The sequence below is a fragment of the Dipodomys spectabilis genome, unplaced genomic scaffold, assembly GCF_019054845.1.
Source record: "Dipodomys spectabilis isolate Male_0828 unplaced genomic scaffold, ASM1905484v1 ptg000230l, whole genome shotgun sequence".
Classification (NCBI taxonomy): domain Eukaryota; kingdom Metazoa; phylum Chordata; class Mammalia; order Rodentia; family Heteromyidae; genus Dipodomys; species Dipodomys spectabilis.
In genome coordinates this window covers 1,651,273-1,678,863 of record NW_024870907.1, presented here as the reverse complement: position 1 = coordinate 1,678,863, position 27,591 = coordinate 1,651,273, and the positions used below count along the sequence as shown (strand labels likewise).

General features: G+C 53.5%; 2 protein-coding genes across 5 annotated transcripts in view; both read right to left on the bottom strand.

Annotated features, from left to right (window-relative positions):
- Positions 1-11,488, bottom strand: part of Tef (TEF transcription factor, PAR bZIP family member) — a 29,979-nt gene extending 18,491 nt beyond the window's left edge. For 2 of the 4 annotated variants that reach the window (XM_042697975.1, XM_042697977.1), the window contains exon 1: positions 11,306-11,488. In XM_042697975.1, the coding sequence (XP_042553909.1) occupies positions 11,306-11,408 (103 nt within the window). In that variant the 5' untranslated portion in view covers positions 11,409-11,488. Of the gene's footprint in view, positions 1-396; positions 631-11,305 lie in introns of those variants that run through there. The other 2 variants (XM_042697976.1, XM_042697974.1) reach the window with 2 other exon arrangements.
- Positions 11,489-17,959: 6,471 nt separating this feature from the next.
- Zc3h7b (zinc finger CCCH-type containing 7B) overlaps positions 17,960-27,591 on the bottom strand; it is a 43,066-nt gene continuing 33,434 nt past the window's right edge. Inside the window, exons 15-23 of the mRNA XM_042697973.1 lie at positions 27,468-27,568; positions 26,685-26,866; positions 24,155-24,240; positions 21,310-21,443; positions 21,092-21,197; positions 20,875-20,983; positions 20,073-20,206; positions 19,796-19,959; positions 17,960-19,436 (exon numbers count right to left, since the gene is read on the bottom strand). Of these exons, the coding sequence (XP_042553907.1) occupies positions 19,145-19,436; positions 19,796-19,959; positions 20,073-20,206; positions 20,875-20,983; positions 21,092-21,197; positions 21,310-21,443; positions 24,155-24,240; positions 26,685-26,866; positions 27,468-27,568 (1,308 nt within the window). The 3' untranslated portion in view covers positions 17,960-19,144. The remainder of the gene's footprint in view (positions 19,437-19,795; positions 19,960-20,072; positions 20,207-20,874; positions 20,984-21,091; positions 21,198-21,309; positions 21,444-24,154; positions 24,241-26,684; positions 26,867-27,467; positions 27,569-27,591) is intronic.

Genomic DNA, 27,591 nt, shown 5'->3' with positions numbered 1-27,591 from the left:
CAGAATCTGCAGACAGGGTGGGGCCCAGGCCCGGAACGGGTGATTGGGATGCCAGCAGCCCCAGGGGAGGCGCCCTGGAGCGCCGGGTAAGTGGCTGCTCCAATCCCCCCCTCACCCTCCTCCCGACCCCCCCCACGAACACCTCACGCCATAGCTCCGTCCCCTCCCGCCTGACCCTTCCCTGCGAAGCCCCCCCAGACCCACCCTCTCCAGCTCACCCCCCGCTCCCCACCTCTCCCCAGTCTGGACGGCGTCTCGTCACCCCGGGCCCCAACCCTCAGGGCTGGACCACTCCACCCAGACCTCTGCCCTGCCCCGCCCTCCGGGCCCCGCCCCTGCGGAGGCCCCGCCCCCGGGCGCGCGCGGACAGCCGCCCCACCCCCACCCCCGCCTCACCCAGGCGCGCCTCGCGCGGGGGGTTCTCCATCAGCTTCTTCAGGACCAGAGGGAAGGACCCTGGCAGGCCCCGATCCCCAGCTGAGCGCCCCGGACCCGGTCCTGCCTGCGGCTCCACAGGCGGCTTCTTCCCGCCGCCCGCGTCGGACATCGTGCCCCGTGCCCTGCTCGCCCGCCTCGCCTCCCCCGCCCGCCCCCCGAGATGGGCCGGAGCCGAGCGACCTGCCGCAGCTGCCGACAGGAGCGGCACTGCGCAAGTGCGCCGCCGCACCCCCGCCTCCCTTCCTTCGCGCCCCGCCCGCCGGCTGACTCTGGGGCGTTCATTATTCATGAGGCCCGGCTGGCGGCCCCAGAGCGTGGCTCCTAATTGGTCTATCCTGTGGGAGGCGGGCACAGTTTCGCGAGGCGGGATTGGCCAGGCAGCCGGGAGAGCAAGACACGTGCGGAGCCAGGTGAGGAGCGCAGCCCCGCCCGCCCCAGACTCGTGATTGGCGCGGGCTAAGTATCTGTGCCGTGGGCCTTCCTCGGCAGCAGCCGCTTCCTGCGCGGCCAATCACATCCCTCTCGCTTCTCTTTTCCTAACCCTCGCCCTTCTCCCAGACCACCGCGGCCTCCTTTCCGTTTGGTCTCACTCTCAGCCCTCCAGGACGCGCCACTAGAGGGAGGCGGAGCTGGGAGCGGCGGCCGGCCCCGCGGGTCACGTGGAGCTGCAGCCGAGTCTAGCTGCGGGGGGGGGGGAGAGGGGGGGGAGGCGCGGGCGGGGCAGCCAATGGGGGGGCGGGGGCGTGGCCAGCGTCCTGCACGAGGCTTCGCACGTGCGCCCGTCAGGGGAGGGGCGGGAGGAGCGGGCCGGGGCCTGGCCTGGCCCGGCCGGGCCTTTTTGTTCCGAGGACTCTGCCCTAGGTCGTGGGATGGGGACACCAGGCCCGGCCTGCTCTCCTCCCACGCGCCCCAGGGGCTGGCCGAGGGCAGGCGGCCAGCCGGGCCGGGTCGCGGCGAGGGCGGACGCGGGCTTGGCCGCCTCGGGAGCCGGTGTCAGGTTGCCCACTGATCCCGGGCTCTGGAGAGGGCGTGGCTGCCGAATAAACACTGGCGTGGAGGAGGCGTGGAGGGGCCCCGGGTCCACCCTTCCGTCCCCCCCTCGATCCTCACTTCCGTCTCCCCCTGCCCCCACTAGCTAGTGACCTTGGGAAAGTCCAGGTCCTCCGCTTGAGTTTGTTCTTTTCAGCCATAAAAATGAAGAGGTTGGGCTAGGGAAATCTACGGCCAGCCCCAAACAACTCGGAAGTCTCTCCCTTTCCTAGAATAATACATACATTTGTAAATCTCCTTTATAAAAGGGCCCCATCTCACCTATTTCCCCCCCCCCCCAGGGTCGAGGTCCCACTGGTCTTGAACTCGAGGCCTGGGCATGTCCCTGAGGTTTTTCTGCTCAAGGCTGGCACTCTACAACTCCACTCCTGCTTTCTGGTTAATGAGAGATAAGAGTTCCTATCTCAGGATTCAACTGGGGTGACAGCCATGGAGTCATCAGAGCCAGCTCCAATCTCACGTTTTATGTGAGAACCAGCCATTCTCTTAAAACGTAAGTACTCCCTGTTTGTTCCTTAGGTTTTAACATGTGAAGCTATGCATAAATGGAAGTTGCCCTCAGTGCTCAGAAGTTTGTACCTGGAGGTTAGAGGCGTGGCTCAGGTGGTAGAGTGCCAGCCAATGAATAAAAGCATCAAATAACTGAGTTCCAGTCCTGATCTTGGACAAAAAACAAGTTTGTACCTCTTAAAATACCAACCATACTCTGCCTCTAACCCTAGCTATACTCAGCTTTCTTGGTTTTAATCCTAAAAGATGAAACCAGAATTTTACAATTCGTTGAGGACAAGAAATTTGAAGGACTCTGGATGGTGAAAGGGACAAGATAATTGGAGTGTGACTCCAAAATTGAAGCTCTCCCTGCTGCAGTAAACTTTGGTCTTTCTCTGAATGTGGTAAGTGCAGGCTCCTCTTGCTTATAAATCAGATGGAGAGAGGGCAGGATCTGCCTTACAACATTTCCATGAACCAGTGCGTACAAATGCACAATTGCAAGCCTGCTGTGAACAGTACGTTTCCCAATTTTACTAAAACTGTTGGGTACAAATCCACCTTGGCAAGAGCAAATCTGTGTGTACAGAAACACAGATTGTAGGGGCTGGGAAGGTGGCTCAGTGGTAGAGCGCTTGCCTTGCATGCCTGAGGCCCTGGGTTCGATTCCTTAGCACCACAGAAGCAAAAAGAAAAAAGCCAGAAGTGGCGCTGTGGCTCAAGTGGTAGAGCGCTAGCCTTGAGCTGAAGAGCTGAGGGACAGCGCCCAGATCCAGATTTCAGGCCCCATGACCGGACCCAAAAAAAAAAGAAAACACAGATTGCAAAATTGTTGGTAAGAATTTTATACATGGTTAAGTGAAGGTACCTTTAGGAGAAACTCAATTAGATCTTTCTAGCAACAAATTGCAGAGGACATTCCAAAGAAATGGACCTCAGCAACAAATAAGCTTGTAAAAAAAAAAAGTCTAATGTGGCCATGGTGGGGCTTTCTGGGCTCATGTTAAATGCACATTTTCATGGCTAATATGATACTCTTGAGAGGAAGATCAATGATAACATGAGCATAGCAAGGTACTTGTTTTGTTTTTTTTAAGCAAGGTACTTGTTTCTATGAAGATGCAGAGTCTCTGTTTTAGCTGTAGTTACTCAAAATCACTATTCCACCATCAACCTGAGCAGATCACTGAAGGAGCAAGTGACACGGGGGAGATGTGAAGTTGGCAGTTGAGGGCTTGAAACCGAACATGTACTGACACTTTCCTGAGAGGGGATTTTCCCCTGCATCACCCAAGGGTGACTGGTATGTGGAGACATTACAAACGTGTTCCCTCTTGTGCCTCACAGCTATGGAGAGAGCTACACCCAGTAGTTCTTACAGTTGGGGCCATGATTCTCTTCCTCCTCCAGCTGACCCCAGAAGAATCTCCAGGGTCTTCCCTCTACCTTTGCTTTCGTTAGTAATGTGAGAGTACCTCTGTGACTCCTCTCTTAGGAGAGGAATAAGTATGAGAAATAATTAGCTAAATTGTGTGTGTGTTTGTGTGTGTGTGTGTGTGTGTGTGTCCTTGTCCTGGGGCTTGAACTCAGGGCCTAGGTGCTGTCCCTAAGCATTTTTGTTCAAGGCTAATGCTCCACCACCTGAACCACAGTTCTACTCCTGGCTCATTGGTGGTTAATTAGAAATAAGAGTCTCATAGTCTTTCCTGCCCCAATTGGCTTCAGATTGCAATCCTCAGATCTAAGGCCACCCACTAGCTAGGGTTGCAGGTGTGAGCACCCCCGGTGCCTGGCTAATTAGCTAATTTCTATAGTATATGAGCCCCACAGAGAAATGCCATAAGAAGAATGTATTGCTTGGTTAAGACCTTAAAGATACAAAATGGCGCCAGCATATTCTGTAGGGATGGGTCTATACATAGTGGCTTTCTCAAGGAAGTATGGGTCCTGGGGCAGTAGAGACTTGGGATGAAAGTCTGGGAGTATCTCCTTTCACTGCTAACCAGCCCTTGCAGCCTTGGGTGATTGACATCCAAGCCTCAGTTATTTTCCTCTTTAAAACACAGGTGAAGATATCTACTCGCTGGGTGGCAGTGATTGTCTGTGATAAACAGCATCAGGTGCCAGCCTAGAGCAGTGCTACACAGGATGAAGTAGGTAGGCATCCTACTGCTACAGTTTGGTTATGATAGTGAATCAGGACTTTGATTATTTTGAGGGTGAGGGTAAGGTTGTGAACCCAAGGTTGGGTTATAGAATCTTAAGTTAAAGCCAGAATGGGATGAGCAATTTCCAGTTTGCACAACTGGACTGACTTTAAGTTCCTGAGATCTGCTAACTAAAACCTTGATTAAATTGACCCTATGCAGATTTTCACTAGCATGGGAGTCACTGATCAGATAACCCATAATGATATCTTCGGCTCTATAGTCAGCCTCTAATGGCTCAGAGCGTGAGACTTGAGCCTGGGATGTTTAAAAGCAAGATGACATTAAGGTTGCCATTGAGTTCTGACAAAGCCCAGACATCTGTGAACTTTTTAGTACCAAGGATAGGCAGGCACAATGCCTGGCTCAGAGTAGTAACTCAGTAAATATTTGCTGGCTTTGGTTGGTGCTGCTAGAAGGGTTAAGAAAACCTCTCAGAGCCAACTCCCATACATCTGGAGCATTATTAACACTAAATAACAGTCGCTGTGTTTGACTCAGAGTGGAATCTGGAATAACAAGCATGACCCGTGCTTACGGCAAGTTCCCTGGCACCGGCCTTGCCAGCAGCTCTCCTTTCTAGCCTGCATACCTGTGGCTGCCGAGTCTGGGCTCTGTGGTTTGTACCTTGGTGTCAGTTTGTTCCAAGGGAAAAGTGGTGGGTGGAGGCCCTTTTTAAATTCTTGCCCATCTCTTTAGCACGCTCTAGAGTACCAGTTTCCTGTTTGGCTTGCAATCTCATGCACTCTCAGGGTTTGGATTACAAATGAGCTGGCCCAAGAGTGCCATTTCCAGATGCGTCCACCTCTTCAAGCCAGTGCAGGATCTGTACAGCTACCTCCCGCTAGCGCTGCTGGTGATGCACTAGTAGGGTTCAGGCTAGGCTCAGAGCCTAGCCGCCAGCACCAGATTCCTGCTTCCAGGCTTCCTAAATTTGCTGTGTGTATCGAAAGTCAAGTCAGTTTGGGCACAGTGCTGAGGACAGTGCCTGGTGCACAGCAAGAGCTCAGTTATTAAAGTGAGCTTTTGCTGGGAAGGTGGCTCAGTGGTAAAGTGAACTTTTACTACAATTCTCTCTCGAGGTTGTTCTTGGAACATCTCATTCTTCCCAAGGTTAGTCAATAGGGACAGGGATGTCTCAGCCTAATCTTCAAGCCCTGTGGGCTCTCACCCATTGAGCTCTTAACCCTACCTTCTCCCCCTTAGTTTTCATGGCCATTTATTTGTCTACTTATTTATTTACTCTGTGTGTGCGCGCACGCGCGCATGTGTGTGTGTATGTGCATGTGCTGCTGGTATTAGCACTTTGAATTTAAGACTTCACTCTTTTTTTTTTTGGGTCCGGTCGTGGGGCCTGAACTCTGGGCCTGGGCACTGTTCCTCAGCTCTTCAGCTCAAGGCTAGTGCTCTACCACTTGAGCCACAGCGCCACTTCCGGCTTTTTTCTTTTTGCTTATGTGGTGCTGAGGAATCGAACCCAGGGCCTTGAGCATGCAAGGCAAGCGCTCTACCACTGAGCTACCTTCCCAGCCCTAAGACTTCACTCTTATTGGCTTAAAATTTTTTTTTTCCAGCTGATCCTGGCCCTTGAACTCAGGGCCTAGGTGCTATTCCTGAGCTTTTGTGCTCAAGGCTAGGACTCTACTACTTGAGCCACTGCACCACTTCCAGCTTTTTGGTTTTTAATTGGAGATAAGAGTCTCATGGACTTTCTTGCCCAGGCTGGTTTTGAACTGCAGTCCTCATATCTCAACCTCCTGAATAGCAAGGATTATAGTCATGAGCCGCTGGCACCCAATTTACTTGGTTTTTTCACTCAGGACTAATGTTCTATCAGTCGATCCACTTCTGGCTTTTTGTTGGTTAATTGGAGATGTCTCACAGATGTTTCTGCCCAGGCCAGCTTCAAACCACAATTGTCAGATCTCAGCCTACTAAGGAGCTAGGATTATAGGTGTGAACCACCAGCACCCAGGTTATTTTATTTAATTTCACATTTATTTAATTTTATTGATGATACTGGGATTTGAACTCAGAGCATTGGGTTTGCTGGGCAAATAGCTTACCACCTGAACCATGTCCTCCCTGCCCCCCTCCCAACAATGGCCTTTTATTTCTCTGATATATTTATTCTTTCCTGCATCACAAATAGGCCTTTGCAGACACTGCTCTCCTGGCCAGAAAGTCCCTGGTGTAGCTGTCTCTTCCTTATCCTCTGGGCTTTAGCTTAAATGTCACCCCGGTCCTGCTTCCCTGACTGCTGACTCTCAAGGACGGTGTTTGTCTCATTCAAGCCTCAGCCACAAGTGTAGCAGCTGCTCAGTTAACAAATAACAAATGACTAGATGACCAAGAGGTACAGCATCCAAGGCCCCTAAGACTGGCAGAGAAAGAGGAGGCTGGCCCTCCCACTGGAGGGAGACCAAGCTCTGAGTTCATTTTCTCTCTGGAAGAATGGAGCAGATACATCCTTAGAAGGCTGGAGTGAGGAGTAAGGAAACAACACACCTGCACACAGGCGGCCTGGCCCCTTTCCTCCTCTCTGAAAGCAAACGTGGATTTTGCATGGGTTCCCAGGCGGGGGAGTCCTCACCTGTGCCTCTACTGAGGCAAGCTTGGGGCAACCCAGGTCACAGAATGCAGCCTCAGCCATTTGTCTCCTTCCGCTGAGAGGAGCATGGCGAGATCCCCGCTCTGCTCTCCCCCAGCACATCCCCTGAGGACCTGCCTGTGTCCTCTGCTGAGCTGGCCTGTCTGGGGCAGGGACCCCCATACGATGCCCCAAGAAAGTTAACACATTTACAAGCCTTGTGCATACAGACTGAAAACTTCACTTCTTCTTTTGTTGGTTGTGGGATTTGAACTCAGGAGGGGTTGAGCGCTGGTTGTGCGGCTGCGGAGCTGTGCCTGAGCTTTTCTGCTCAAGGCTAATGCTCTACCACTTTGAGCCACAGCTCTGCTTCTGGTTCCCTGGTGGTCAGCTGAAGGTATGAGCCTTTCAGATTTTCCTGTCTAGGCTGGCTTTGAATAGCAATCCTCAGATCTCAGCCTCCTGAGGAGCTAGGATGACAGGTGTGAGCTAACAGCACACACCAAGCATGTACTTCTTTTTGTTTTTGTTTTTTTGGCAGTACTGGGGTTAGCAGTTAGGTTCTCACACTTCCTAGGCAGGTATTCTCACTTAAACCACAACTCCATTTTGGTTTTATTTTTCAGGTAGGGTCTTACCTGAATACCTGCCTTTGGCACAGGTATTCAGCACCCCTCCTCCCTTTCAGGACTGGGAATAGAGAGGGGAAAGGGACGGGAGGATGCCTGGCCAGAAGCTGGAGAATCAGGATTTCTGTCCTGTTTCTCATTCCAAGGCCCCTGCTGTCTCCCCAGGCCCTAGCAGAGCCCTGACTCACTCTACTTCAAAGTATGGTTTCATACTCCATAGCTCCTCCAGGAGACCTGAGTGAATGGAGATAGCAGAAATTGGCTGGGGGGGGGGGGGTGCTGGGAGGAGTGGGGGTGCTGACCTTGTAACTATGAGCCCATGGGATGAGAGTATGGTTTAGAGACGCATGGCTTTTCCAGAAGCCGGAGAAGAAAGAAGCAGGGGATAGAGTGAGCATGGGAAGAGACCCAGCACTTGGCACTGACACTGGGGGAAATGCAGGAGCAGGGATAATAAGTGGTCGTTAGAGGTCAGGACCCAGAGCAGAGAAGGGAGACAGTTCATTAGGGCTTGGGGCCCAGACCCACTCATTTGATGGACGTGGAAAATTGGTTGCTCTAGGGCTCAGAGTGAGGGCCACCAGGAAGCTAAATGTGAGTCTTGGATCTGGTCCGTGCTGCTGGAGGAAGTCTATTTTTCTAAGGACAGGAAGGAAACAGGTTTGGGCAGGCTGCAGCAGGCCCAGGAGCAACTAGAGGGAGAGGGACCGGGACACCCCACATGGTGGACCCGCGTGGGTCTCGGAACTAGAAAATGGAACATGTGGCTGCCGGGAGAGCCGTCTCATGAGCACACCTGGAAGTTCTCACACTGAAATTCCTATCCACTGGAGCCTAGCAACACGCTGTACGTGACCTGAACCATGCTGGAGAAAGAAGGGACATGCAAGGTCTGCCCGGAAGCCTGCTTCCTACCCCAAGGCGCAGGGCAACCTACTGGCTGCCCAGGCCAAAGCCACCAAGGCCAAAGCCAGATTAGTGGAAATATAAGTTGTATAAGAACATTTAAAATGCCTGGAGTAGGCCGGGTGCCAGTGACTCACGCCTGTAATCCTAGCTCCTCAGGAGGCTGAGATCTGAGGATTATGGTTCAAAGCCAGCCCAGGCAGGAAAGTCCGTGAGATTCTTTATCTCCAATGAACCACTGGAAAACTGGAAATGGCACTGTGACTCAAGTGGTAGAGCACTAGTCTTGAGCTGAAGAGCTCAGGGACAGCGCCCAGGCCCAGAACTCAAGCCCCACAACCAACAAAGAAAAAAAGCCGAAGTAGAGCTGTGGCTCAGGCGATAGAGTGACAACCTTTTGTGAAAAAGCTAAGAGACAGTAGTTCTGAGTTCAAGTCCCAGTACTGGCACAAAAACAAACAAAACATATAGAGTACTTGTCACTGGACAGCTTAGCAAACTGGCTCAGCCTGGTGAATGTGCTCCCGCTGTCTTCCTGGGCAGGTGTTTTGCAGAGTAGTGATTGCAGCAGGAGGTCAGGGGAGCAAATGGGGCACTGTGATGCCTGAGGCTCCTCCACGCGCTTTTCTCTCTCCCATTGGCGCAGGGAGTGGCTATTTGCAGTGACAGGAGATGACCTTAGACTCTAGCCTGTGCTCCTCCAGCCTGCAGGATTCGTTCTCAGCCAGGGCTGTCCAGCTCCTGGCAAAGCTCAGCCTGAAATCCTGGGCAAGTTCCCTGTGCTGAACCCTGACTGTTCCTGACTGTCCATGTGTAGTGACAGGCAGGGACTCTTCAGCTGTCCAGAGCTCAGCAGACCAGCTGGGAGCCAGTGACCAACAGCTGCTGCCATACTCAAAGCCCTTGCTAGCCTCCTCTGAGGGTGCCCTCAGTCGCCCTCAAAAACCCTTTACTGCCCAGCCGGGAGCTGGCCCTGCCTGCAGTGCATGGGGCATCCTGGGACACATGGGTAGGGCCAGGCGTGAGCTGTGCCAGCTTTACCTGATGCCTAGATCAGGAAGAGAACACTCTACCTTAACTTTTGGAAAACTTGCCAACTGGATCCACCTGCATTGGGCACCCAGAGAAATGAAAGTCAGAGATAGCCTGTTTATGGACGTGGACTAGAGTAGGGTCTCATGCTGCAGGCCAATCCCAACAAAACTGGCTTATCTTATAAGCAGCTGGGATCTTGCCTGCTGGCTGCTGATGAGGCTGATGGGGTAGTCTGTGCTAGAGGATAGAAAATCTTCTGTAGCCAGCCTAGGAGAGCAGCTGAGATGCCTCAGCATTAGAAACCATAGCTGTAAACCAGGTGTGGTGCTCCTGTCTATAATCCTAGCTTCTCAGGAGATGGAGAGAGATCAGATTATTGTAATTTGAGGTCAGTCCAGGCAAAAGGTTAATGAGAGCCCATCTTAACCAACAAGCCAGTCATGGTGGCTCACATCTGATCCCAGCTACATAGCAGACATTAGTAAAAGAATCACTAAGCTGAGGGCCAGTGGCTCATGCCTGTAATCCTAGCTACTCAGGAGGCTGCAATCTGAGGATCAAGGTTCCAAGCCAGCCCGAGTGGGAAAGTCCAGGAGACTCTTCTCCCCAGTTAACCACCAGAAAACCGGAAATGATGCTATGGCTGAAGTGGTAGAGCATTCGCCTTGAGCTGAAGAGCTGAGGGACAGTGCCCAGGCCCAGAGTTCAAGCCCCATGACTGACAAAAAAAAAAAAAAATCTCAGAAGCCAGCCCTGGGCAAAAACTAAAAGTGTTCCTACAGAATAACTAAAACAATAACAAGGTTGTGGGCATAGCTCAAATGCTAAAGCACCTGCCTAGCACACATGAGGCCCTGAACCAAAAGGGAGGGAAAAACAAACAGAATACAGCTGTCGTCTAAGAGGCTGGGGCCCTGAGATGCGTGTGAGCCTTCTGCACGCTACCATGAAGTGTGGGGTGTCTCTCCAGAGCTCGCTGCAACCCCTTTCCTGACCTGCAAGAGGAGGCCAGGACTTGTCCTCTGGCTCCAAAGTTTGGGGGTCCTGGGGAGGGAAGCCCTGTGAGACAGAGTGATGAGATCTATGAGGAACCAGCACAGCAGAAGGAGGTAGAGGCCTGAGAAAGGTCCCGGGAGAGAAGCGCCTTCGCCATGCCCACTACCCTAAGTCACACTCAGGCAGCACAGAGCTGGGGCCCCTCCTGCAACAAGGTGGTCAGGGTTCGCTCTGTGGGACGCAGGGTTGTGCTCCGCATGGGCGAGGCCTGGACTCCATCTCAGGCACCACCAACAGAGAAAACAAATGTGATAAAGCCAGGAAGGCAGTCGAGCCACGAGGACTCGGCGTGAGCATTCCTTCAACTGTTTGGGCGCCCAGGTTTCTCAGGCAGGATGGCTGCCCTGTGCTCCCCGCCCTCCTCCATTGCTTTGCTGTGGTATCCTAGGAACGCCAGCTTCCAGCCTTGTGGTCCTGTTACATAACATCTTCCAGCCCAGCCGGGACTTGAGTTCAGCCCTCCGGCAGCGAGCGAGCCAGCGTGGAAAAGCCTCTTCTCCACACTCGGGCTCCACTCCCGGACCTACCACTGCCACTCCGCTGCCCACCTCGGTGTACCCAGGGAGGGTGCTGGGTCAGCCAGCTGCACACCGCTGGCATCTTTCAACCAGCACTCTTGTCCTGTCCTTGTCCCACGTGGGCACAGCACCTGTCAATGGCTGCACACGGCCCTGCTCTCTGCAAAGCCAGCAGGCTTAGGGGGTAGCCCCAGAGTTGGTACGAGTCCCCCCCACCACTTGCCTGGGTCCTGTCTCTGCACTGCACCCCTTCCTCTATGCAAGATGGGCCCCAGCGGCAGACCCCTGCTGGGGGCCCTCCCCAGCCTGGCCTGTACTGTCCCTCAGCCTGCCCCCCCCACCCCGTGGGCAGCTTGCCCAGGTGCAGACCACCTGTACTCCTACCTGCCCTCTTTTCTGGCCAAGGCAGAGTATGCTCCAGCAGCGACTTGAGGACCTCAGGCATGTCCATGGCAGGGGCCACTCCGATCCGGTCGCAGCTAGACATGGCCCAGCAGGAGGTGCTTGCTCTGGGAGTTTAGAAGCAGCTGGAGAGGCAGGGGCTGGGGCTGGCTGGGGAGCCGCAGGCTAGCGAGAGGCAGGCGGGGTGGGAGCCCGAGGCAGCCAATGGGCAGCCCCAGCCTGGCCCGACTGTCCACCCCCAGCTCGGCCACCTGCCAGCTCCGGCTGCAGCCAGGCCTTCCCTTCCCGCTGCTTGGCTGGGCGGACCTGGCCCTGTGCCAGCTGTAGCACGTGGAGCCACCGCTCCAATCCTCTGACAGAGCACCCGGCCTGTTATCTAACTTCGCAAAGGCGAGTTCTCCCCCAGGCTGGCAGCCATAAGCAGTGCTTCCAGATGAGAGCGGTGAGCAGAGCTCCACGCCCACAGCCAGCATGCATGCACCCGCACACAGAGGGCGTGCCCCAGGCTCCAGCGGCTGGGGAGCCCCGGAGGCCCAGGCACGGCAGGGAGCCGGGCACGCCATGGAAACCATCCTGGGCTGGCACCTGAGGACCCAGGAAGAGAGAAGTCTGCCAGGCAAGAAAGAGCAGCTTCAAGGCAGCTCTGTGCAAAAGATACTTGGTGGGGCAGGCACAGGCACACCAAGGCACCAGGCACCCACGTGCAAGCGTGTGCGTCTCCGGTTGTGGCGTGCTTGGATGATGTGTATGTGCCACGCACACGGGCCCTGCAGCACACACATGTACATGTGGCATGCATAATTTGGGCTTCTACCATCTGCAGAGCCTAAAGCCTGTTCTCCAAAGGGTAACGTAGAGCCTGAAATGCTTTGGTCTTTAAGGAGAGGGAAGAAGTCATTAGAGGGCAGCCCGGGTGGACACCACTGGAAGGGACAGCCCTGAAGACTTGGCTCCAGCTTGCCCTGTATCCAAAGTCATGCTTCCTAATCTGATCCGGAAACCTTGAGAGCAATTGGAAGTTGGTTACTGGTCCCCTCCTCTGTCTTCTTCCAGGGCACCGGCTGGCCCTCTGCCCCCAGGGAATTTTCATGTGTGGGCAAAGCAAGGGTCTGTGTGTCACCATCCTTCTAAGACTGACATGAGAATGAAGCCACACTTGGTCAAGGGATGGCAGCTTCCCGAGGGGAATTTTGAATAGGTCAGGCAGTGATTGTGGGTCTCAGTCCCCAACTAAATGTTAGGACCTCACAGATTCCATTCAGCTCTACCACCCTGGCTTTGAAGACCCTGGGTTGCAAACAGTAAATGCTTGGTTTTCAGCTCTGTGATTAAACTTTGTAACATCCTTCACTGATTTCCAAAATCATTTTGCACAGGATAAAAAAAAAAAAATACTCCAGGGCTGGGAAGGTGGATTTGTGGTAGAGTGCTTGCCTTGCATGCATGAGGCCCTGGGTTCAAGTCCTCAGCACCACATAAGCAGAAAAAGCCAGAAGTGACGCTGTGGCTCAAGTGGTAGAGTGCTAGCCTTGAGCTGAAGAGCTGAGGGACAGTGCCCAGGCCCAGAATTCAGGCCCCATGACTGGCAAAAAAAAAATAAAAAAATACTCTAGGAGCTGGACACTGGTGGCTCACACCTATACTCCTAGCTACTTCGGAGGCTGGGATCTGAGGATTGTGGTTCAAAGCCAGGCCAGGCAGGAAAGTCTGTGAAACTTTTTTTTTTTTGGGTCCGGTTGTGGGGCCTGAACTCTGGGCCTGGGCGCTGTCCCTCAGCTCTTCAGCTCACGGCTAGCACTCTACCACTTAAGCCACAGCGTCACTTCCGGCTTTTTTCTTTTTGCTTATGTGGTGCTGAGGAATTGAACCCAGGGCCTCAGGCATGCAAGGCAAGTGCTCTATCACCGAGCCATCTTCCCAGCCCTGAGTCTGTGAAACTCTTTATCTCCAGTTAAACTACCAAAAAGCCAGAAAGAGCTGTGGTTCAAAGTAGTAGAGTACTAGCCTTGAGTGAAAAAGCTAAGGGACAGTAGTGCCTAGGCCCTGAGCTCGAGCTCCAGGACTAGGACAAAAAAAAAAAAAACTCCAGGAGCCCTTCTGGTTTCTCCCTGCCAACCATCTCTTAACCGGTCTCCTTTTCACTATATAATCCTCCCCAAATTATGTTCATTTTCCAAATTAATAATACAATTCTAGTTATTATTATTGTACTACTGGGGGTCCAACAAGGGGGCCAGTGCAAGACAGGCAAACACTCTCCCACTCAGCTCCAGCTCCAGCCTGGCCTATTTTTTATTATTTTATGCCAGTGTTGTGGCTTCAACTCAGGGCCTCAGGCTCTCCTTGGGATTTTTTGCTCAAAGGTAGTGCTCTACCACTTGAGCCACACCTCTGCTTCTGGCTTTTTGTAGTTAAGAGTCCTTATAAACTTTTCTACCTAGGCTGGCTTAAATTTTTTATTTTTATTTTTGTTGGTCACGGGGCTTGAACTCTGGGCCTAGGCGCTGTCCCTCAGCTCTTCAGCCCAAGGTGAGCGCTCTACCACTTGAGCAACAGCACCACTTTCAGTTTTCTAGTAGTTTATTGGAGATAAGAGTTTTACAGCCTTTCCTGTCCCAACTGGCTTTGAACCGAGATCCTCAGATCCCAGGCTCCTGAGTAGCTAGGATTACAGGTGTGAACCACCAGCACGTGGTAGAAATTGCCATTCTTTGTTAACTATCTGGTCTCAGGTGCTTCATGGTAGAACAAAAAGTGGAATAATATACCACATAGCTAGCTCCAGGTTAGATGCTGTGAGGAGTTCGAAGCTAAATCAGATACCCAGCCAGGAAACACCTTAGAGAATTTGCAGGCTGCACCAGTCCACCCTCACAAGCCCTACCCACCCTCAAGGTGCCCAGATTAGCAGCACCAGTGGTTGGTCAGGGACCACATGAATGGGCTGCTGAGTGGGGCAGCCTCGGAGGGTGGGTGGAGAAAGAAGGAAAGGCTGTGTATATGCCGGGAACATCTGGAGTGGGCTGCAGGGCAGGTCCTCAGGGACCATCATCACCTCTGGGGGTTCTGGGCTCAGAGGTCTGTAGAGGGTCTGTGTTCACTGGCACCCTTATCAAGGCCACTGAATGCATCCTTCTTACCCTCAGTTTTCACTGATTGTCTCTGCCCTCCATCCACTTGGAACAATATGTCTTTTATATGCTGACAGCTATCCTGTTTTAAAGGGAAACCGGGATCCCAGTCAAGAGGCTCCAACCCAGGCAAGACTTGCTTAAGAACTTTTACTGTGCCTTGCTCTGACCTTGGCCAGCAGGGCACATAAGATGTTAAGTCTCAAAATAAAGAAGACTAGAAAAGATGGATGCAAACTTAACTGCTGGGCATCAACTGGGTAGGTCCAGGAGTTAGAGGGCCTGCAGGCTTCCCTGGTGGGGACTTATATCAATGCAGTTCCTGGCCCTCTCTGGAGTGGGCCAGAACTGTCAGCAAGCCCCTGCCGGCCCTGCATCTTCCTGTGGCAGAATCCAGAGTGGAGGAGCTGGTGCCCTTCCTTGATGGTGCTCGCCATAGCCCTTACAGAGTGGAAGACCAGAAAGAGACCTGCATTCAGTCACTGGGAGCCCCCAGATGGCCTGGAGATCAACCACTACCCTCAAACATCCAGCTTACATTGGCACAGGGAACTGCACATGTGAAATAAAATTAAGAGGAAAAAAAACGCAGAACAGTAAGTGCACGCTGATAATGATGTAAGACTCTATTTAAGTCCGTCTCCCTGGCAGGCTGCAGATTGGAAGCAAGCTAGTTTTCTTCAGTAAACAGTCATGTGTTTGGAGATCTAGATGGGGTGGGGTTTCAGGTAGTGCTTTCCAACCTGAGCTAAACAAAACCCCGAATAAAAAGGAATTTACAAGAACTGGAGAATTCAGCCTGTGAGGTTCACGGAAGGCCTGCTTGCTTAATCTCTTTCATTTCCTGTTTCAGAAAGACCCAATCCCAGCCTGTTTCCTCCAGCCTGGGGACAGGATTGCGCTTTGCTTTTGTGAACTTATCTTGCCGTGTCATTTTGGCTTTTCACTGGGGAGCTAGCAGTGCTGAGAATGCTGGGACATCAGGCCTGAAAGGACCTTTGCTCTTGAGCTTTTTTTCTGTCTCCTTGATGAAAGTCCATCCTCAAAACCTTCACTGCCCGCACACCCCGCCCCCCCAATATAAAGTGTGAATAGAAATCATAAAGAGCCTGTGGGCAGAATGAACAAACTTTCTGCACAGTGCCTAGCGCAAACAGGCTGCCTGAGAAAGCTGCTCCAGCTCCTCATCCTTCATAGAGCATCCGAGTACATCCTGCCTGCCTGGCTCAAAGAACTCCCAGTCTTCTAGCAATTCAGACTCTAGACTTATTTAATTTAAAGCTAGTGAGCGCTTACACTGAATCCAGAGCAGGTAAGACTCCTAAGCCAATACACTAGCTTTCCCCCAACTTTTTTGTGTGGTACTAGAGTTTGAACTCAAGACCTCATGCTTACTTGTTGAGCTAGTGCTCCACCAATTGAACCATGCATGCCTCCCGACCAGCTTTTTGGAGTCTTGAAGATTTTTCTGCCCAAGCTGGATTTGAACCATGATCCTTGGGATTCCAGCCACCTGAATAGTTAGGATTGCAGGCATGAACCACTGATGCTTAGCTGCACTGGGTATTTTTGCAAGAGGGTCTTATTTCCTACCCATGTGCAAGCCTGGACTGTGATCCTCCTGTTTTGCTTCCTTCTATGGACTGGGATAACAAGTGTGCATCACCATACTCAGCCTCTCTCCTTAGAGATGGAATCTCATGGGCTTTTCTGCCCAGGCTGGCCTGGAACTACAATCCTTCAGATCTCAGTTTCCTGTGGAGCTAGGACAACAGGAGTGCACCACTGTTCCCAGGTATTGATTGAGAAGGGGTCTTGGAAGCTTTTTGGGGGACTGGCCTGACCTTTAACTACAAGCCTCCTGAGTTCAGTCTGCCAAGTAGCTAGGATTACAAGTGTGAACCATCAGGACCTGGCTATACTGTTTGCCTTTAAAGATGAGGAAAACTGGAAACCTGGGAACACAGCTCGTCCTTGCCAAGAAGGGCTGCTGAGCCGGGTTGGCTGTGTCTCCGTGTCCAGACCTGGCCCTGCTCCTCACCCCCTTGCAGTGTCTGCCTGAGGCTAAGCGGGTGCCAGCCGGCTCTGACCATGCCCCTGCGCCCAAGTGCCGAGAAACAGGAGCAACACCTTGGGGACAGGGGTCAAAGTGCACACACTTATTTTTCTAGAACAAAGGCTAAAAGAAGCAAGTTTCTTTCATTTTATTTTAAGAAGGACAAAAATTGTTATTAAAACGTCTACATTATTATCAAGATACTAGACCTTATGATATTTAATATTAAAGTGTGGTATTCTTAAATTTTTAATACACAGACATTTTAAAAGGACCATTAAATTGAGTACTGCCTAGCTGAGAAATGCAGCATCCCCCTCCTGCCCCCCCAGCCCCGTGTCCACCATGCCACCTTGTCCCTGCCTGCTAAGGGTGGGTGACAGGTTCCTGATCTAAGTAAGCCAGGACCCTAAAAGGGCCACATCTGAAATAGTTACATCCCCATTAAGCTTGTTTTCCTGCCTCTCCTGGTCCCCCTCCCTGCCTCACACTGTCACCTCTCCCCAGCGGGAATCCAACTCTGGCTTACTTGGAGAGCCCCGAATCCCAAGGCCTCTGGGCAGATAACAGGCTGAAGATGACAACTCAGGATTCTCATCCTTTTCCTTGGCAGGGGTACAGACAATCATATTCCCTCCCGTGCTGGGGGCGCTCTGGGGCTCTCTCCTTGGTAGACATCTGGGGATAGTGTGGCAGCCTCTACCACCCCTCCTGCCCGTATCACCTCCAAATTACAGCTCCGGTCCTTCCCTGTCTCCTCACAAATAGCCAGATGAGCCCCATCAACCCTCCTAAGAACACAAGGATGGCTGCATTTTCTGGCCAAATTCCTTATCTCTAGCCCTCCTTAGAATCCTCGGATACCACACACATATATAATATTATATAGAGCGATATATTTAATACCTGTGTATATATGCATCACAGGGGCGACATATATACACACTAAAAACGAGGCTGGTGACAACAGACGGCAACACCACAGGTCGGGAGAACACGCGTCATCCACAGTCACGGCACGGCCCCCGCCCTGGCTATGGTGTCTCCTTCCCCCCAGCCATGCCAGCAGCACCCACATTCGGGGTGCTGGCCTGCTGGGGGCAGGAGCGGGGGGGCAGGGGAGAGGAAAGGGTGCATGCCACGGTTATCGAGAGTCTGGGCGGAGGGGGGCGCGGGGTCAGGGCTCTCCACGCCCCCGGGCGCCCGTCATCACGTCACTTCAATCCTTGTCGGAGGAGCAATTACAAGGGTATTCCACAGTCTCCGTCTTAATCCCTGCCAGCCTTAGTTCCTGGTTCCTTCTGGGGGTGCCCCACTCCTTGTGCCAATAGTGTGGGGCATTCTGGAATGTCTGGGAACCAGGGAAGGCTGGGTCTGCCCTTGGAAGGGGTGGGACAGAGGGTCGTACACAGACGTGTCAGACAGTGGGAGGTCTGGGCGGGGGGGGGGGGGGGGGGAGGGGGGCAAGGGCTGGGGGTCTGCTGAGGTCCCAGGCAGCTTCAGGGTTGGGGATCAGAAAGGGGCTGGGACAAATGGGCATATCCATGTCTGGGGTTGGGAAGATCTTACTGGATTCCCCAAGAAAGAGTGGTGGTGTCCGTCCCATCCTAGAGTAGCTTAGGAAGCCCACAGTCAAGTCTCCTTCCTCTCCAGTGTCCTGACCCCCACCCCCCACCCCCCACCCCCGAGGTGGGGCGCCCACCCCTGCCCTCTCCCTGCATAGACAGACAGACATGGGATGTACCTCTGCTGTGCACTCTTGACAACTCTCCCTGGAAGGGGACTGTCCTTCCACTGGCACCCACGACCAGCTCTCCTGAGGGACCCCAGGGGTGCTGCGTGGGTCCTAGCCAGCCAGACTCCAGCCCATAACGCGCGAGTCTTTTGGCCGTGGTTTATATGCCATGTCTGCCTCATGCTGGAGGCTAGAGACCCTGGGCAGACTGCTCCTCCCCAGAGGCTAGGCCTCAGGTTTCTTTTCTACAAAATGGGGTTTGAGCTGAGTCGGCTCTTGAAGGCTGAGGATTTACAATCTATACTATACTAGTGGCTAGCAAGAAAGAGGTCTGGGGTGGGGTGGTCCCAGAGCGCCTGGAACCCCAAGTCGCTCCAGGGATCATCCAGCCCAGCCCCTCTCCTCTCTTCCAACCAGAGTGGACATCGAGGTCCCAGGACTCAAGCTCCATTGTGGGGCTGCATTTTAAAGCTAATCAGGGCTTCCTGCCCTCTGTTGTGTCTGGATCTCCCCGGGGCGGGGGAACAAAAAAAAAAGAGGTGGGGGAGAGAAGGACCCTCCTGCTGCAGATTCAAGTGGGGACCCCAGGCTCCCCAGCCCTGAGCTTTGGGCCCCCTGTAGGAGCAGACAAACTTAAAGCTGTAGGCTGAAGCCAGAGGGGCCAGCCAGGCTCTTCCCTCCCTGGCCACGGGAGCCTGGGGTGGAAAAGGATCCTGGGACCACTTGGGGCTGCAGCAGGTGCACCTGGGCGATGGGGGTGGAGAAGATGGACAGGGCCCCAGGTGGCTGGTGAGGGAGGCCGCCTGCACTCCTGGTGGTCTGCCCTGGCCCTTCCATCAGGCCCTCTGTCCCCACCCCCACCCCCGACCTCAGGATTTTGCCCACGGCTGAACCTGGTCCTACTCCCCAGTGGTGGTGGTGGTAGTGGTGGCAGCAGCGGCAGCGGTGGCAGCAGCAGCAGGGGCAGCAGCAGAGGCTTCGGGGGTGGCACCAGCGGTGTCTCCATCCTCTTGCAGCAGGAAGTTGTATTTGCCGAAGTCATCATCCCGTGGACACAGAAGCATGTCCTTGCGGGCCTTGGCCAGCTTCTGCTTCAGCACCTCACGACGGTCCAGCCATTCATTGAGCTCTTCCTGTCCGTGGGCGCAGCGGCACTTGTCCCCGTCCGGGCAGGCTTTGCCCTTCTGGAGCCTATGTGGGCAGCAGGGGGCTCACTACCCGAGCTCGGTGACTTCCTGGCCCCCACCAGTTGCCTTCCCCTGAAACAGGCCTCTCACCCAGGCAGCCCCAGAGCTCTGGGATCTGACCCAGTGCTGCAAAGTGTCTGAGTCGGGAGGGCATACACACGCACGTGCATGCACATGCACGCACACACTCATCTAGGCAGACCTTAAATCCCATCCCTCACCCCAAGGTTGATCTCGCATCCGATACAGCAGGCCTCATGCACCCTGAAGCCAAGAGGGAGGCAGACCAGCCACTGGGCTCAGGGTGCTCAGGCCCACCAGCTCCGGCCCTAGGAACCACCATTGCCCGCCCTCGCTCAGCACCTGTCACAGAGCCGGAATTCGCCCATAGGAAAGCGATAGGCCCAGCCGCTGGCATCACTGTCGGACGTGAAGACCTTCTCCTTGTGCTTCTCCGACTGGATGTGCTGCTGCCACTGCTTCTTGCTGTTGCTGTTCTTGCCGCAGAGCCAGCAGTGGTACCCCATCTGCAGGCACAGCTGTGTGGGTACCTGCCGCCCCGCCTCTGTCCCGCCCGGCCCCTCCAGACTGCCTCCCGCACAGGTTCCCGCCTAGCTCGGGCATGGGGGTGCTTGCTCACCATAATGTCGGCGTAGTCTGTGGGCATCTGGATCTGCTTCTCCCCTTCCCGAGAGCTGATGGGGGTCCCTTCCCCGGGCTTCCCTGGGTTATGCTTTTTCAGCCACATGTCATAGGTCTGCTGCATGTCCAGGACTAGGCAGGGGACAGAGTGGCTGGTGAGGGGGGCTTTCTCAGCCATCTTCCCAGGATCCCTGCTGCACTCCAGGCCCGGCTGAGCTGCCCGGCCTTGGATCTCGAGGCGGCCCGGAGCAGGCACGGCTGCTAAGGCCCGGTAGGCATAGCAGGGGCCAAGGGCTGTTTAGCAGTGAGGAGACACAGGGTGACTCTTGACATTCAGTTAGTTATTGTGGTTGGTCATAGGGCTTGAACTCAAGGCCTGGGCGCTGTCCCTGAGCTGTTTGTGCTCAAGGCTAGCACTCTACCACTTTGAGCCGTGGCCCTACATCCAGTTTTCTGGTGGTTAATTGGAGACAAGAGTCTCACAGACAGGCTGGGAGTGTGGCTTAGTGGTAGAGTGTTTGCCTAGCATGCATGAAGCCCTGGGTTTGATTTCTCAGTACCACATAAACAGAAAAAGCTGGAAGTGGTGCTATGGCTCAAGTGGTAGAGTGCTAGCCTTGATCAAAAGAAGTCCAGGGACAGTGTCTGGATCCTGAATTCAAATCCCAGGACTGGGGGGGGAAAAAAACCCAACTCACAGATGTGTTACCAAGGATGGCTTTGAACTGTGATCCTCAGATCTCAGCCTCCTGAGTAGCTAGGATGACAGGCGTGAGCCACCAGTGCTCAGTGCTACTCACTCTTATTCTCCTTCATGAATGTCCACATGTCCCTCTCCTCAGGGCTGTGTGCGAAGGAGCAGTTCCCCACGTACTGGCACTTGCGGCCATTCTGCGCATGGATACAAAGCTGTGGGTACAAGCGACATCTGCTGAGAACGCTGGGCTGTGTCCTCGGCACAGGAAGGAAGGCCTGCCTCCAGGGCCCATGTCACCTGCGTCCACCCCCAGTGCTTACGTCGTATTGCTGTGGGAAGTTGCGAATGGACGGCAGTGGTCTCACCGACACCCATTTCCTCTTGGCCTTGGACATCACCAGGAGGACACGCCGTTCCTTGGTCCAACTGAAGGACACAGAAGGAAGCCACTTGGGGTGGTATGACCTCTTCAGAGAGCCTTAGTTTCTCTGAGTCTTGGCCTCTTCTCCCAGCATGCCCCTGCCCAGTGCCCGCTTACCAATGCCGGGCCTTAGCACTGCAGTATTTGAGGTCCTTGTCAGGCTCTACCACCTGCCCATTCCTCCAGCACTGGCCACATACAAACTTCATCTGCAGGTCAAAGGTGCTGGGCCCATGTGTCCTTGGGCCACCCTGTTGGAGGTTGAAGGTGCAAGGCCTGAGGCCCAGGACTTTGTTACACAAGCCACAGCCTCTGGGACTGCCAAGGCGGCCAAGACCATGGGAATGGGCTGGTCTATACGCCCCGGTTCTCCTGACAATCAATGGCTTCCATACTGCAGGCCTCTTAGGGTGAGCCGGGCCTGGAATGAGGCTCCATCGATCCTTGAGACCAGGCCCAGTGTCCTGGCTGTCATCGGTGGTCACAGTGACCTCACAGCCATAGGGTACAGGCATTGCCCGTAACAGATCCTCATACACTGGTGCGTGGGCAAGCCCTGGAGTGCCTCGCTCATGCTGGGTGGGGATGGCAGGCAGGGCTTCATGAATGAGAAACCAAGGAGCTAGATGGCAGGAATGGCACAAGTGGGGAGGGAGCAGGGCAGACTCTGGACAAGATGTCAGAGAACTTGGGATTGGCCCCTGGGTAGGTAGGTCTCCAATATACCCCAAGCCTCAGTTTCCCATTTGTAAGTGCCATGGCTCATGCAGCAGGACCATGGGGAAGGACAGGCCATGTAGTCAATGGGAAACAGATTGAATTCAGCAAGATGATCTTGAAATAGCGCCCCAGGTCCAGAGCCAGTGGCTCAGGCGGGTAATCCTAGCTACTCAGGAGGCTGAGATCTAAGGATCTTGTTTCAAAGCCAATCTGGGAAGGAAAATCTGTGACTCTTTTTTTGTCAGTTGTGGGGCTTGAACTCAGGGCCTGGGCTCTGTCTCTGGGCCTCTTTGTGCTCAAGGCTAGTGCTCTACCACTTGAGCCACAGCGCCACTTCACGTTTTTGAGTGGCTAATTGGAGATAAGAGTCTTACAGGGACTTTTCCTGTCCAGGCTGACTCCAAACCACAATTCTCAGATCTCAGCTTACTGAGTAGCTAGGATTATAGGTGGAGCTGTGGCTCAAGTGGTAGAGCACTGGCCTGGAGCAAAAAAGCTCAGGCATAGTGCCCAGGCCCTGAGACAATCTCTAGGATTGGCACCAAAGGGGAAAAAAAAAAATCTCCCTAGGAGGCTGTATGCATTACAAAGGAGAAAGTATAACTTTGCAGTAGAGGAGCCGGGCGCTGGTGGCTCACGCCTGTAATCCTAGCTACTCAGGAGGCTGAGATCTGAGGATCACGGTTCAAAGCCAGCCCGGGCAGGAGAGACTGTGAGACTCCTACTCCTATCTCCAATAAACCACCAGAAAACCGGAAGTGGCGCTGTAGCTCAAGTGGTAGAGCGCTCGCCTTGAGCTGAAGAGCTGAGGGACAGTGCCCAGGCCCAGAGTTCAAGCCCCACAGCCGACAAAAAAAAAAAACAAAAACTTTGCAGTAAAGGAAATGGCTGCAGTCCGGGCACCTTCATCCAGCTATCCATTGAATCAGGTTATCAGTAGTAATGGGACAACCTGCGTTGACAATGACAGTGCTTCCTGAGCTAAGGACATGCTGTGTCTCTGTGGCATGAGGAAACATTGCCCAGTCCACCGGATGGCCTTTCTACAAAACCACAGTAATGTCACAGAAGACAGAGACTGAGGAACCATTCTAGATTAAAGGAAACTGCAGAGATGCAGTGCACTTCCTGGAATTCGGAGGACAATTTATGAAACCTGAATAATAAATAATCTTGTATCAGTGCTAATTCCCCGGTGCTCTACCTGTACTGTAGTTACATGAGTGTTCCCCGCCCCCCATTCTTTCCTTCTCCCCGCTCTGATACTAGCACTGGACATTGGGGTCTCAGTACTGTCTCTGAGCTTTTTTTTGCTCAAGTCTAGGGCTCTACTGCTTGAACTACAGCTTTTTAGTGGTTAATTAGAGATAAGCATCTCAAGGACTTTACTGCCTGGCTTCAAACTGCAATCCTCAGATCTCAGCAGCCACAGTAGCTAGGACTGCAGGTGTGAGCCACCAGGGCCCATTTTTAAGACACATACAGAAGTGTTCAGGGGTAAGAGAACAGCATATCTGCAACTTACTCTCAATGGTTAGGGAAAAAAAGTGTGCATATTTATGAACATAAATGTACATGTGTATATGTGTACATATATGTGCACCTAGGACAAAGCTACATGCAGGAAAAGGAGACACACAGTCAGGTATCAGTGGCTCACATCTGTACTCCTAGTTACTTGGGAGGCTGAGATCTGGAGGATCACGATTCAAAGCCAGGCCTGGGCAGAAAAGTCTATGAGATTCCATTTCCAATGAACCAGCTAAGTATGAGACTAGAGGTATGGAACAAGCAAGGTAAGTTGAGAGTGTGAGGCCCTGAATTGAAACTGGAGTAACAGCACCAAGAAAAAGACAGACAGACAGACATCCACACATAAACATGGCCAATATAGTACGGAACATGCTAACGTGACTTTCTGTGAATCCAGAAAAGGATGTACATGAATTTTCAGTCTTTTTTTTTTTTTCCCCCGTCCTAGGGCTTGAACTCAAGGCCTGGGCTCTGTCCCCGAGCCTCTCTGTGCTCATGGCGAGCGCTCTACCATTTGAGCCACAGCTCCACTTCCAGCTTTTTCTGTGTTTGTGGTACTGAGGAATGGAACCCAGGGCTTCATGCACGCTAGACAAGCACTCTACCACGAAGCCACCTTCCCAGTCTTAACACTTGCCAGTCTTAACACTTGCCAGTACATATGCAAAGCACAGAGACAGCCGCTGGGGACCCAGCTCCAGGGCCTTACCATGCTGCCGCTGGCCTTCCCTGCGTGTGCTTCCATCTGCTGCCAGTATTTCTTGGATTCCTGAACGATGTCTTCGTGAGTCATGCCTGGAAAGGATGAGGGCCGACACAGGTACCCTGAATGGGCAGGACGCCTGTGCGGTGCCAGTGCCCGCCAAGGTCCAAGAGGAAGGCCAGGCCTGCCTACGGTAAAACTCAAGGTACAGAGGAGGAGCTGTAGTGTGACCCCCCTCCAGCCTGCTCCTCCTCCAGCGCCCCCTTTTCAGAACACGGAGCCCATTCTTCCAGGCACACTGACTTAGAAGTTAACCTTGACATTATCTGTTTTTTATTTTTGTTTTCCTCAATTCTGGGGTTTGAACTCAGGGTCTTGAGCTTGCTAGGCTGCTACTTTACCACTTGAGCCACATCTCCCGGCCTGTTTGTTTTTATGCCAGTCCTAGGGCTTGACCTCAGGGCCTGGGCGCTGTCCTTGAGCTTTGGCTGCTCAAGGCTAGTACGCTTACCACTCGAACCACAGCTCCACTTCTAGCTTTTTTAGTAGCTAATTGGAGATAAGTCTACTGGACTTTCCTGCCTTGGTTGGCTTTGAAACGCAATCCTCAGATCTCAGCTTCCTCAGTAGCAATGATTACAGGTGTGAGCCACCAGTACCTGGCTTTGTCTTGTTTTTTTGAGATAGGGTTTCGAAAAGTTTTCTAGTTGGGCTTGAGTAGCTAGGATTACAAGTGTGAGCCACCGGCTCCTGGCATATGCTGCACTTCTATAGAGCCTACAGCACCGCAGGTTTACCCCGATGTTCAGCTCTGCCATACACTCAGGTAACCACTGAGTGGGGTCTGCTGTGGCTAAACATCACTATGTGGTACATGACTCTATCTCCCTTATGGTGAAGAGATTATTTTCTTGTCCGTCATGGGGCTTGAACTCTGGGCCTGGCTGTCCCTCAGCTTTTCAGCTCAAGGCTAGTGCTCTACCACTTGAGCTACAGTACCACTTCTGGTTTTCTGGTGGTTTATTGGAGATAAAAGTCTCATGGAGGCTGGACACCAGTGGTTCACGCCTGTAATCTCTTATATGAAGGTCCCTGCTCCAATTAATTGCTTCACCCTGTGGACACTCTTCTTCCTAAACACGGGGCCTTCAGCCTTGCTATTCCCCCACCCAGGCATTCCTGGCTCCTTTCTTTGTTTTCTTTTCTCTTTTCTTTTCTTTCTTTCCATGTTGGGGGCTGAACTCTAGGTATGGGCGCTGTCCCTCAGCTCTTCAGCGCAAGGCTAGCACTCTACCATTTGAGCCACAGTGCCACTTCTGGTTTTTTCTGCTTATGTAGTGGGGAGGAATCGAACCCAGGGCCTCATGCATGCAAGGCAAGCACTCTACCACTGAGCCACCTTCCCAGCCCCCCCCCCCCCCCGGGCCCCTTTCTTTCTCTCAGAGAAGCCCCTACATCCACTGCATCCCACTCCGGTTGCTTGTGGCTCTGCCTTAAATTTCTGTGCCACACTGATGCCTGTCAGAAAATATATCCCCGCTGACACTAAGAGGACACTGATGATCGCATGTATAATATTTTATATTCCCCCAAACGCTGAGGAAATTCTGACAGCCAGGCACTGGCGGCTCTCCTGCCTATAACTTTAGCTCCTAGGGAGGCTGAGATCTGAGGAACATGGTTTGAAGACAGCTGGGGCAGGAAAGTCTGTGAGACTATCTCCAATGACCCACCAAGGAAGTGGAGCTGTGGCTCAAGTGGTAGAGCATGAGTCTTGAACACAAAGGCTCAGGGACAGTGCTGAGGCCCTGAGTTCAAGCCACAAGAACAGCACATGTACACACACACAATTCTGACAGGCGGTAGGGAAAAACCTGCTTCCTAATTCTGATGAAACAGTTACATCTCTCTTTGCATACGGACCTCTGGAGCAATGGTCTCTACTAGTTCATACCTGAATCCCAGTACAGGAGGTGACAGGAAACCCCTGGTACAGAGTGTGGAGGCAGAGACTGGGCTCAACACTGGTCAACAACCAGACCAGCAGAGGAGGACCCAGAGCAGAGAAGTGATTTTACTTCTTCTTCTCCTTCTCCTGCAGTTTAGGTCCTAGGCGCTGCCCCTTAGCTTTGTTGCTCAGAGCTGGCGCTTCGCCACTTGAACCACAGCTCTACTTTCAGGTTTTTGGTGGTTACTTAGTGCCTGGGCTGGCTTCGAACTGTGATCCTCAGATCTCAGCCTCCTGAGTAGCTAGGATTACAGGCGTGAGCCATGGGTGCCTAGCCTGAGAAGGGACTTCTGACCATCACAGGCAGCAAGTGGAGCTGAGTTGGGACTCCCTTTCCCATTTCCACACCTGCTCTCCCGTGGCAGGCCCCAGATGGGGAGAGACCCATGATCTCCCGGGGCCTCGCAGCCCCCTGAAGCATACCCTGTCTCCTCTGGGCTATCTAGGATGTGTCAGCTCCCTGAGAGCTGCCTTCCTCTGAATTCCCCCCCACGCACTCCCCCCCACTCCCTTCCCCCAGCCCCGCACCTGAGTACTGCTGCAGCAGCCAGACCTTGAGCTCGATGAAGCTGTGGGCGAAGTGACAGCTGTCCTCGCGCAGGCAGCCGTAACGCACCTCGTGGCGGCACACGTCGAACTGGAAGTGCTCCTGGAACTGGCGGATCTTGGAGTACTTGAGAGAGGTGGAGCGGACGATGTGCACCAGGCACCTGGTGGGGAGGAGCGGAGAGAGGGCGCAATGCAGACCCCAGGCCCAGCACCTCCCACCTTCCTGACAAGGCTACCGTAGTACCCAGGGCCAGGCAAGCTGACAGATTCTTCCTGGGCCAGGAAACCCAAAGTTGTAGCAGCTACTGGTCCAACACAGATCTGATCACGGCTAGGCTAGGATTTGAACCCAGGTCTGCCCGACTCCAGGGCTTGGCTCTGATACCTATGCTGGGGCCAGAGGCAAGGTGGGAAACAGGGAGCAAAGGCAGGGATGCTGGGCTGACCCAGCATCCCCCGTGCCCTGTCTGCCATTGCCATGACTGTGGAGAGTGGAGGGCAGGTGTGGAATACAGGGCTGCAGGGTCCTGATTTACCCACTGACCATCTGATTCTCCCCTGTACAAGAGGAACAGGGACTCCTCCCCCAAGCGCCTGCAGACACCATGAAATCCCCACAATGCATGGAATACAGGAGCTATTCGATGAGTGGTTCCTGAACTTCCCAGGGGCGACCCCCACCACTCTTGGCCCTCAGCTCTTGCCCAGCCTTTGGGGCGGCTCCCAGGGAGCCTCTGATCCTGGCCTCAGCCTGCTACTCACTTGTTGTTGTAGAAGCTGTGCTTGGCAGCCAGGTTAGAGCAGACGGATGGTGAATCCTTGGTGCCCTTGCTGATGATCCGAGGCTTACTGTCAAAGCAGATCTGCCCGGGGAGGGAACGGGCTG